At 36.2% G+C, this 12,051-nt stretch overlaps 1 protein-coding gene across 1 annotated transcript; it reads right to left on the bottom strand.

Annotated features, from left to right (window-relative positions):
• Nucleotides 1-9,130: 9,130 nt before the first annotated feature.
• Nucleotides 9,131-10,160, bottom strand: LOC125873715 (uncharacterized). The gene is made up of 2 exons (XM_049554585.1): nt 9,815-10,160; nt 9,131-9,540 (listed from the first exon to the last, which is right to left on the bottom strand). The coding sequence occupies exons 1-2, from the start codon at nt 10,158-10,160 to the stop codon at nt 9,131-9,133; spliced, it is 756 nt and encodes a 251-aa protein (XP_049410542.1).
• Between the last annotated feature and the right edge of the window lie 1,891 nt (nt 10,161-12,051).

The raw sequence follows: 12,051 nt of genomic DNA on the forward strand, positions 1-12,051 counted from the left end.
ATAAATTATTATTTTATATGAAATTCATAAATTAAAGATAATGGAAATTCATGTTACAAAGATTAATTGGTGTTATTTTCAATTAGAAAAAGCGTGAGTGTTTGGATGGTGTTAGCTTGTTCGATGGAATTGTGATTCAGGCTATAGAGATTGGTAGCGGTAGAAGCAAACATTGAATTTTTGGCCGGCGGGCAGTGATGTTAAGTTTTGGTTTCTCTTCACATATTTGACAAATCATTTGAAAACATGTATATTTTAATCAACAAAAAGAATCAGGCAAACCTCTTTTCTGGAATTCGTTACAGAAGCCATTTCTTCAAAGTGTTCTATTATTACTGAAGCTTCTTGTTTTAGCACTACTCCTCAGTTTATTCCTCTGTAACTCCACCGTATAGTTAGCTTATGTTGAAACTTGAAAAAATAATAATTCAAAGTTGTGTTGAAAAATAATTTCTGAAATTTGAATTTTCCGTAAAAATCTCTTAATGAATTTTCTTTAATTTTATTTATATATGGGTTCAAGTTAATATGGCATTAAAAATTAATTTATTTTTTCATGTCAATATTTTTTTAATTATAAATTTGATAGAGTGATTTTATTGACATAAATGTCTAAGTTAAGTAATTTTATTGATACAAAACAAAGTTTAATGACTTTACTAGATAAATTGACAAAGTTGAGTGACCTTTTGAGATACTAACTCATGTTTATAGCTATAAATGACTTGAACACATTCTTGCTTTTCTCTTAATTCTCGATTACAAACCTCTCCCTTGGGACTAGACCCCAACTCACTAGTTGGGTTATATTACTAATGAACGACCGTGGACGCTTAGTATGTGATGAAGCGTCCGGATACGTTAAGTCACCAGTAGAAGACCGGAAATGTGAATCGGTCCTCCTTTTAGAAAAAATCACCTAGAATAGAGGTGATTTCAGGAACTTGAACTCCTAGAACTCAAGAGCTCGACCTACTCAGTCTCAGGGTAGTGTGGCATAAGGGGCTAACTGGACCCCACATGTGTTAAGTGTGGTAGCAACCACCAAGGAGCGTGTCGTGATGGCTCCAATGATTGCTTTAATTATGGTCAGATAGGTCACTTTATGAGAGATTGCCCTAAAAAAGCAAGGTATTGGAGGCAAGAGAACCCAATCTTCTTCAGCGGCTTTGACAGACAAAGTTGCTCCGTGAGCAGCTATTTCAGATAGGAGGAGCTGTCACAACCCAAGGCTAGCCCCTAGATGCGACACGGCGTACTTGACCTCGAAGGGGTCTCACACAAGCCTCATAGCATTTCATTGCATTGTATAAGAGAAATAGTACGAAATTAAAACTTATTTAAATCCAAACAATCCAAACCTTCATTTAAAAACACAACGGAAGTCTAAGTCTCACATGACCATCTAAAATAATATCTTGAAAGTAAAGTAGGGACACAACCCTTCACAATCGAAAAGACTAACATTGTCTATTACATGAAATAAAAGAAACTTCTAAAAGTATTTGTCCTTAATCTATGAGGACATACCACTTGATCTTGGAAGAATATCAATCCAAGCACTTGCACTAGAGAGAAGCAATCATTTGCTGGAACCTACACTTGTAGTAAAAATATGAAGAAGAATGGGGTTAGCACAATTAAGTACTAAATATGATAACCATGCAAAAACATGCTTAAAACGGACATTTTATTTGAAAGTCATGCTTGTATGCCATTTTGATAAAACTTCATGAACATAAACATAAGAGGCATAATATTCAAACATAACTAACATAAAAGTCATTTAACCACATTAGAACATAATAAAGATGTAACCCTTTACCTTCACATTAAGCCTTCACCTCAAGTAACCCTCAAGCTATACTTTGTGCAATGTATGGATAGCGTCTCATACCTCCATCCACACTAAAGTACCACCTTAAGGTCACCAAAAGTGAACTTACTATTCAACCTTTTCTTCTTCATACAATACTCATACATAAGAGACATAAACATTACATAGGTCATATCATCACATAAGGACCATCACCTAAGGCAACCCTAAGTCATACTTGTGCAATGTGCAAGTAGCATCCCATACTACTACTCACACTAAGTACTCCTTTGAAATCACAATAGGCAAGGCACATTCATAGAAAATAAGTCATGATAAGGAAGTAACTCATGAATACAATCCAAGTATAGTATGCATCATTTATATTTAAGCATATAAGAGTCAACATTCTTCATTAACTTCACTTAGGACACATTCATACATTAGCCATTAAGACTTAGAGAACTCACTATGACTCTCTCAAAGCCTACTCGTGAAATGCATGGATAGCATCCCATACTACCACCCACACTTCATAGAACTCATCAAGAAACCATAATGCACATCTCACATGATGGGAATTGGCATTAACCGACATAGACCATGAGTGCTAAATCATGGAATCCGGTGTCATATAACCCTACGCCGAAGGAAGGGGTTCTACTTGCCTAAGGTAGAACTAAGTGTGTTATACCTATGTGGGCACATAGTTGTGGGATAAAAAAGATGTTCATTGGACTCCAACCTAACATAGGGAGAGTCACCATCTTACCATATCCACTCGGCATTCCCATAGAGTAGTTCATTCACATTACATTGATGTACTTGAGAGGGCCACCAACATTAGGCCTACCGACCCAAAGTACACTACACATGAAAGGGCCACCAATATTAGGTCTATTGGTTCAAGGTACATTAAGGATAGCTCATTGACTTTCCAAGAAGGGCCACCAACATTAGGTCTACCGATACAAGGTTCATCATTTCACACATGAAAGGGCCACCAACATTAGGTCTACCGCTTCAAGGTTTAGACATTACATTAGTTCCTAGACTCCTCATGAAAGGCCACCAACATTAGGTCTACCGATCCAAGGTTTAGCCTAGAATACTTCATCATCCATTCATTCATTCATTCATGAAAGGCTACCAACATTAGGTCAACCAATTCAAGACATTAAGACATTAAGTCAAGGTACACTCATTATACAAGAAGAGGATATCTAAGCTTACCAATTCAAGATACATTTATTCACATTACTTCCATTTATACAAGAAAAGAATGTCTAAGCCTACCAATTCAAGATATACATTTGATAGAAGAAAACCCTACAAATTCCATCATCATCACTCATGAGTGTTAAATGAGAATATGCTTTCAATCAACAACACAATTACATTCTAAACAATCGTCATACTTTCCTTTAGATCACACATACATACTTTACATTATGATCATACATAGATCCTTTATATATAGTGGTACAAGAAAGATATCCATCAATTAAACACCACAATATACATAGTAAGTAAACAACTCCACCTTTCAAGTGGATCAATAGATCAAGCACAATTCTACTTCAATATGTAATTTGATCATAACTTTCCCTTCAAGGATCATATCATGCTCATCATAACATCATTAGGCACATTATACAAGTTCTCTTAAAAGAACTTTTAGGCATGTTCAACAATTAACCTCATGAAGCATATATAGACAACTCATACTAAATGCACATTAACATAAGGAACATAATTCATGAAAAATCACTAGAACATGCATAACATAAGAGGACCATGGAAACACATATTCACACATGACTCCAAAACATGAAACTAGCTATAAGGAACTCTTGGTCTCAAGCTTGAATAAGAATAAAAGGAAATAGATAAGGATATCAAAACTCTTAACATCCTTACTATTCAATATACCATCCCCTACTTAGGAGAAAACCCACTAAGGCTAATAATCAAAACATCACAACTATAAGGAACTATCACTTACTGGTACCTTCATCCGGATTAGTTCATTTGTCCTTGTTAGCTTCAAGAACATAGAAACGATTTCTCTTTCGAGCATTAGGATCCAGGCCATCAAAAGAAGCTTGTTTGGTCTCTCTTTCTCTAGCCGTAAGAGTAGGATAGTCTTTCACTAGGTGATCATTATTTCTATAATAATAGCACCCACTAGTACCGGCTAAGCCTTTCCTATGATGCTTCTTCCCACAATTGTGGCAACTAGGTTTAGCAAATGGAGGTCCACTACCTCTCTCTTGGTTAAACTTAGGAGTGCTAGAAAAATATTGGTTTGGAGCTCTCTTCTTGAACCTAGGTTGACCTTGCTCATCGAATCTACCTCTCTTCAACTCCATGTTCTTCCTTCTGACTTTGGACTCCTCAATAGATTGAGCAGACACCATGAGTCTAGAAATGTTCATATCATCATGGAGCATCGCCATATGGCACTCTTCCTCAACTAGGTTGGATATCCGCTTAACAAACCTACTCATCTCATCTCAAGGGGTAGACACCAAGGATGGAGCATACTTAGAAAATTGGGTAAATTTCAAGGAGTACTCTTGCACATTCCTACCTAAGGTTGATAAACTCCTCTACCTTAACCTCCCTCTTCTCACGGGGAAAGTACTTGCCATGGAATGATTCCTTAAACAACTCTCATTCTATGGGACCCGCTCCAACCGGGTTGTTGGCCTTCCATTAAGTAAACCAAATTTGGGCAACATCCTTCAATTGATAGGCGGCAAGTTCCATTTTTTCAATAGAAGTCATTGTTATAGTATTGACTATCTTATACACCTCATCCAAAAACTCTTGGGGATCCACTCCCATTTTAGAACCTAGAAATATCGGAGGATTCAACCTCACAAAGTCTCTCAACCTAGAAGCCAAAGTACTCACATTGGGGTTCACATTAGCCTCAACACCCCTAGTAGCTTGAGCCATCATGGCTTGAGCTTGACTAGTCACGGCTTGAGCCATCATCAAAAGAACCGACCTAACTTCTTCATTGGTCATAGACGGCAGATCCACCGAAACTTGATTTCCTTGATTGCCTAGAGGAACTTGGTCACATTGAGGACCTTGGGGAAGAACTCCCACATTCACAATCTCTTCTTCCATCCTTCTTGGGTTAGCCCTTGTATTCATATCCTATAAACACAAGAGAAGGGTTAGGGAAAGGACACTAATTGATCTAAACTCTAAGGCATGATATCAAGAATATGAAAGAAGTGTAACTTCCTAACATCCTATAGCCTCTTGCACATATATGTGTCGCGACTCACACCGATGAACAAGACTCTACTAGACGTGGCTTGTGAGACATCAATCCTAAAAACTATTTCCCAAATCTTATGCTCTGATACCATGTTTATCATGACCCAAGGCTAGCCTCTAAATGCGACACGGCGTACTTTACCCAGAGGGGTCTCAAACAAGCTTCATAACATTTCATTGCATTGGATAAGAGAAATAGTACTAAATTAAATCTTATTTAAATCCAAAAAACCGAAACTTCATTTAAAAACACAGCGGAAGTCTAAGTCTCACATGGCCATCTAAAACAATATCTTGAAACTAAAGTAAGGACACGGCCCTTTACAATCGAAAAGACTAACATTGTATATTACCTGAAATAAAATAAAACTTCTAAAAGTATGTGTCCTCTATCTATGAGGACATACCACTTGATCTTGGAAGAATATCAGTCCAAGCACTTGCACTAGAGAGAAGCAATCACTTGCCGGAACCTACACCTGTAGTAAAAACATGAAGAAGAATGGGGTTAGCACAATTAAGTATTAAGTATGATAGTGATGCAAAAACATGCTTAAAGCGGACATTTTAATTTAAAGTCACGCTTGTATGTCATTTTGATAAAACTTCATGAACATAAACATAAAAGGCATAATATTCAAACATAACCAACATACAAGTCATTTAACCACATTAGAACATAATCAACATGTAACCTTTTATCTTCACATTTAGCCTTCACCTCATGTAATCCTCAAGCTATACTTTGTGCAATGTATGGATAGCATCCCATACAACCATCCACACTAAAGTACCACCTTAAGGTCACCAAAAGTGAACTTACCATTCAACCTTTTCATCTTCATACAATATTCATACATAAGAGACATAAACATTACATTGGTCATATCATCACATAAGAACCATCACCTAAGACAACCCTAAGTCATACTTGTGCAATATGCAAGTAGCATCCCATACTACTACTTACACTAAGTAAACCTTTGAAGTCTCCATAGGCAAGGCACAAGTCATATACAATAAGTCATGACAAGGAAGTAACTAATGAATACAATCTAAGTATAGCATGCATCATTTACATTTAAGAATATAAGAGTCAACAGTATTCATTAACTTCATTTAGGACACATTCATACATTAGCCATTAAGACTTCGAGAACTCACTATGACCCTCTCAAAGCCTACTCGAGCAATGCATGGATAGCATCCTATACTACCACCCAGACTTCATATAACTCATCGAGAAACTATAATGCACATCTCACATGATGGATATAGGCATTAACTGACAAAGACCATGAAAGAAAAATCATGGAATCCGGTGTCATATAACCCTACACCGAATGAAGGTGTTTTACTTGCCTAAGGTAGAACTAAGTGTGTTTTACCTATGTGGGCACATAGTTATAGGATAAGACAGATGTCCATTGGACTCTAACCAAACATTTGGAGAGTCACCATTTTACCATATCCACTGGGTGCTTAGCTTCAATTCCCATATAGTAGTTCATTCACATTACATTGTTGTACTTGAGAGAGCCACCAACATTAGGCCTACCGATTAAAAGTACATTACACATGAAAGGGCTACCAACATTAGGTCTACCAGTTCAAAGTTCATTAACAATAGCTCATTGACTTTCCAAGAAGGGCCACCAATATTATATATACCGATATAAGGTTCATCATTTCACATATGAAAGGGCCAACAACATTAGGTCTACTGCTTCAAGGTTTTGACATTATATTAGTTCCTAGACTCCTCATGAAAGACTACCAACATTAGGTCTACCGATCCAAGGTTTAGCCTAGATTACTTCATCATCCATTCATTCATTCATTCATTCATGAAAGGCTACCAATATTAGGTCTGTCAGTTCAATACATTAAGACCTTAAGTCAAGGTACATTCATTCTACAAGTAGAGGATGTCTAAGCCAACCAATTCAAGATACATTCATTCAATTTACTTCCATTTATACAAGAAAAGGATGCCTAACCCTACCCATTCAAGATATACCATTCATAGAAAAACCCCTTCACATTCTATCATCATCATTTATGAGTGTTAATTGAGAATATGATTTCAATCAATAACAAAATTACATTCTAAACATGATCATCACACTTTCCTTTAGATCACACATACATACTTTACATTATGATCATATATAGATCCTTCATATATAGAGGTACAAGGAAGATATCCATCAATTCAATACCACAATATACATAGTAAGTAAACACCTCCACCTTTCAAGTGGATCAATAGATCAAGCACAATTCTACTTCAATATGTAATTTGATCATAACTTTCCCTTCAAGGGTCATGGATCACATTTACCCGCACACCTTAGATCAATACAATTGTGCAAGAGCAATAACATAATTTCAACATTCTATATACATATCATCATAAACAACCCACATACTTCATAATCAATCAAATCCAAACCACAAATAACAACTTAAGAATTTGGGGAAAAACATGGTTTCTAAGAGGAAATTATCTTAATTCATCTTTAAATCAACAAATCATTCCTAAATCAATGCAATAAAGCCTTTGGAAATCATTTAGAATTGAACCCATGCATAGATTAAAATCTAGGGTTTTTGGGTAAACATTGGAGATTTGAAATCACTTTGAAATTGGATCCTTGAAAGATAATAAATCAAGGATGAAGACCACCTTATCTTTAATGGAAGAATCCCACGAAAATCCCTTGAAACACTTGATTATTTGACCTTGGAAGCTTGAAGTCTTCACCTCCAATAGAGGTTTCTAGAGAGAGAACTTTTGAGAAGAGAGGTGGGTTCTATTTTGTGATTTTGAAGAATGACTTGAAAAATAGAGTTTAATACTTATAGTACTCTTAAAATACATTAAATAACCAATAAAAACCGTCCATTAAATAAACTAACCAAAGGAGGAATTTACTAAGTTTCCCCTCCATTTGGCCGATTTGGACAGCAACACAGGCAATGAACCACACCCTAGACTCACGGACCGTGAGTCTACTATTGGACCGTCATGTTTGTCCATGGTATGGGGATGCATCTTGGAAATATGGGGCTTGACCTATGGAGGCCATCCACGGGGCGTGGATGGACCTACGTGGCGTGGTCCCCTCCCGTAGGTCACCAAACTTTTGGTGACTTTCATGGTTCTTTAGGATCTTGGGCGTTAGACTAAGGGTCCTCCTCAAGGACTCCTAGGGTGGTCCTTGGGGAGTCGTACCTTGACGTTTTACCCCTAAACCCCTCAACCAAAGCTCGGAACAACATTAAACACCATTACACCTCACACCAACTCAAACACACACATGTTAGGCTCTAGTTTCACCTGTACGTTTTACGGGTCCTTACATTATTCCCAACTTAGGAACATTCGTCCTCAAATTACACTTAAAACATATTAAAGGGTTAACAACTCAAGACTAGCTTCCCGTCATGCCTACAAAATCATAAAAAATGCACAAAACTAGGAGGAAACATCAACTCCACATCAAAAAAAACTCATAGCAAAACAAGAAGGTAGGAACTACATCTACAAACACATTATGCATCAAACTTCAACTTTTTCATTACATTAGAGGAATTACCTTCATCAACTCATACCATGCTCATCATAACATCATTAGGCACATTATACAATTTATCTTAAAAGCATATTTAGGCATGTTCAACATTTAACCTCATGAAGCATATAGAGACAATTCATACTAAATGTATATTAACATGAAGAACATAATTCATGAAAACTCATTTTCTCATCTAAACAAGAATTCAACTAGAACATGTATAATATACGGAGACCATGGAAACACATATTCACACATGACTCCAAAACATGAAACAAGCTACAAGGAACTCTTGGTCTCAAGCTTGAATAAGAATAGAAGAAAAGAGATAAGGATATCAAAACTCTCAACAACCTTACTATTCAACATACCATCCCCCACTTAGGAGAAAACCCACTTAGGCTAATCATGAAAACATTACAAATATAAGGAACTATCACTTACCGGTACCTTCATCCGGATTAGCTCCTTTGTCCTTGTTAGCTTGAAGCACATAGAAACGATTTCTCTTTGGAGCATTAGAATTCGGGCCATCAAGAGAAGCTTGTTTGGTCTCTCTTCCTCTAGCCGTAAGAGTAGGACAATCTTTCACTTGGTGATCATTCTTTCCACAAACATAGCACCTACTAATACCGGCTAAGCACTTCCCATGATGCTTTTTCCCACAATTGTGGCAAGTAGGTTTAGTAAATGGAGGTCCACTACCTCTCTCTTGGTAAACCTTAGGAGTGCTTGAAAAATCTTGGTTTGGAGCTCTCTTCTTGAACCTAGGTTGACCTTGCTCATCGAATCTACCTCTCTTCAACTCCTTTGGACTCCTCAATAGATTACGCATACACCATGAGTCTAGAAATGTTCATATTATCATGGAACATCACCATACGATACTCTTCCTCAACTAGGTTGAATATCTTCATAAAAAACCTACTCATCTTATCTTTAGGGTTAGACACCAAGGGAGTAGCATACTTAGACAATTGGGTAAATTTCAACGAATACTATTGCTCATTCATGTTTCCTTGCCTAAGGTTAATAAACTACTCTACCTTAACCTCCTTCTTCTCATGGGGAAAGTACCTACCAAGAAATGCTTCCTTAAACAACTCTCATTCTATGGGACCCGCTCCAACTGGCCTATTGGCCTTCCATTGAGTAAACCAAATTTGGGCAACATCCTTCAATTGATAGGCGGCAAGTTCCATTTTTTCAATAGAAGTCACTCCCATAGCATTGACAATCTTATACAATTCATCCAAAAACTCTTGAGGATCCTCTCCCACCTTAAAACCTAGAAATCTTGGAGGATTCATCCTCACAAAGTCTATCAACCTAGAAGACATAGTACTCACATTGGGGTTCACATTAGACTCAACACCCCTAGTAGCTTGAGCCGTCATGGCTTGAGTTTGAGTAGTCACAGCTTGAGCCATCATCAAAAGAGCCGACCTAACTTTCTCATTGGTCATAGCTAGGGGATCCGCCAAAATTTGATTGCCTAGAGGAACTTGGTCACCTTGACAACCTTGGGGAGGAACTCCCTCATTCACAATCTCCTCTTCCATCCTTCTTGGGTTAGCCCTTGTATTCATATCCTATAAACACAAGAGAAGGGTTAGGAAAAGGACAATTATAGATCTAAACTCTAAGGCACGACGTCAAGAATATGAAAGAAGTGCAACTTTCTAAAGTCTGATAGCCTCTCGCTCATAGATGTGTCGCGAGTCACAACAATGTACAAGACTCTACTAGACATGGCTTGTGAGACATCAATCCTAAAAACCATTTCCAAAATATTATACTCTAATACCATGTTTGTCACGACCCAAGGCTAGCCCCTGGATGCAACACGGTGTACTTGACCTCGAAGGGGTCTCATACAAGTTTGATAGGATTTCATTGCATTGGATAGGAGAAATAGTACAGAATTAAACCTTCTTTAAATCCAAACAATCCAAAACATCATTTAAAAACACAGCGGAAGTCTAAGTCTAACATGGTCATCTAAAACAATATCCTGAAACTAAAGTAGGGTCACGGACCTTTACAATCGAAAAGACTAACATTGTCTATTACATGAAATAAAAGAAACTTCAAAAAGTATTTGTCCTCAATCTATGAGGACATACCAGTTGATCTTGGAAGAATATCAATCCAAGCACTTGCACTAGAGAGAAGAAATCACTTGCCGGAACCTACACTTGTAGTAAAAATATGAAGAAGAATGGGGTTAGCACAATTAAGTACTAAATATGATAACCATGCAAAAACATGCTTAAAACGGATATTTTATTTTAAAGTCATGCTTGTATACGATTTTGATAAAACTTCATGAACATAAACATAAGAGGCATAATATTCACTACAAGAAAACATGCTATTAGCTATGGATTTTAGCTAGAGAACTAATATTCCTAGCTAATCAAGACATTAGCATCGAATTTAGCTAGAAATGTCTTGTTTCCTAGTAAGCTTTTTAATCTAGAAATTCAGTCAAATAATAGCTAGGAATTAGCTACACACAATCCCTAGCTATTACATTGCTTGGGAACTTTCCAAGCAAATTCTATAGCTAAATTTTGGCGGAAAATCGAAATTGGCGCCAATTTTTTTGAAGGAAATCTAATCTGGCGCAATTTTTCTCTCTTTAAGTATTTTAGTTTAACTAGGAAAATATTTCGTAGCTATGCCCTAGCTATGTTTTAGCTAGAAAAGATGCCTAGCCAAATTGATAGGTTGCTAGGAAAGTTCTCTTGCAAATTCTAAATTTAAGTTTTAGTAGGAATTGAGTCATGTGTCCCATACATTTTTTTTTAAAATCTTTAGAACAATTATAATTCTATAAAAACATGTGTGTAATAAATAATAAAATTCAATAGTTATAAATAAATATTTAAAAGTGGGACAAGAAATGAAATACAAAATGAATGCTTATTTTAATTAGTGTTTAAATGTATTTCTTTTAAACAACTAACTCTAAACTTGAACTTTAGTTAATAGTAATAAAATTCTAATGAAGTCATAAATGACTAATTTGAGGCCAAATAAAAAATACAAACTTCCAAAAATAAAAAATTCATATAAGATTAAATTAAAGAAGTCTACTATAGAGAAAGACAAAGAAATAAATGTAACGTATCCGATCTTAAGACTAAAGTCATATAATAATATAGATAGAAAAATAAATACAAAATTAACGCATAATTTTCTTAGTTCTTATCTTTATCTTCTCCCATAACAAATTAAAATTCAAGTGACTTTATTTATCGAGTCAAACAAAAACATGAATCAAATAGTACAATAATGATATATAAGCGTTTGGATAGGGGTCATATGAAACCTACATGTTGAATTTATATT

This window comes from Solanum stenotomum, chromosome 8 (genome assembly GCF_019186545.1).
Source record: "Solanum stenotomum isolate F172 chromosome 8, ASM1918654v1, whole genome shotgun sequence".
NCBI lineage: Eukaryota > Viridiplantae > Streptophyta > Magnoliopsida > Solanales > Solanaceae > Solanum > Solanum stenotomum.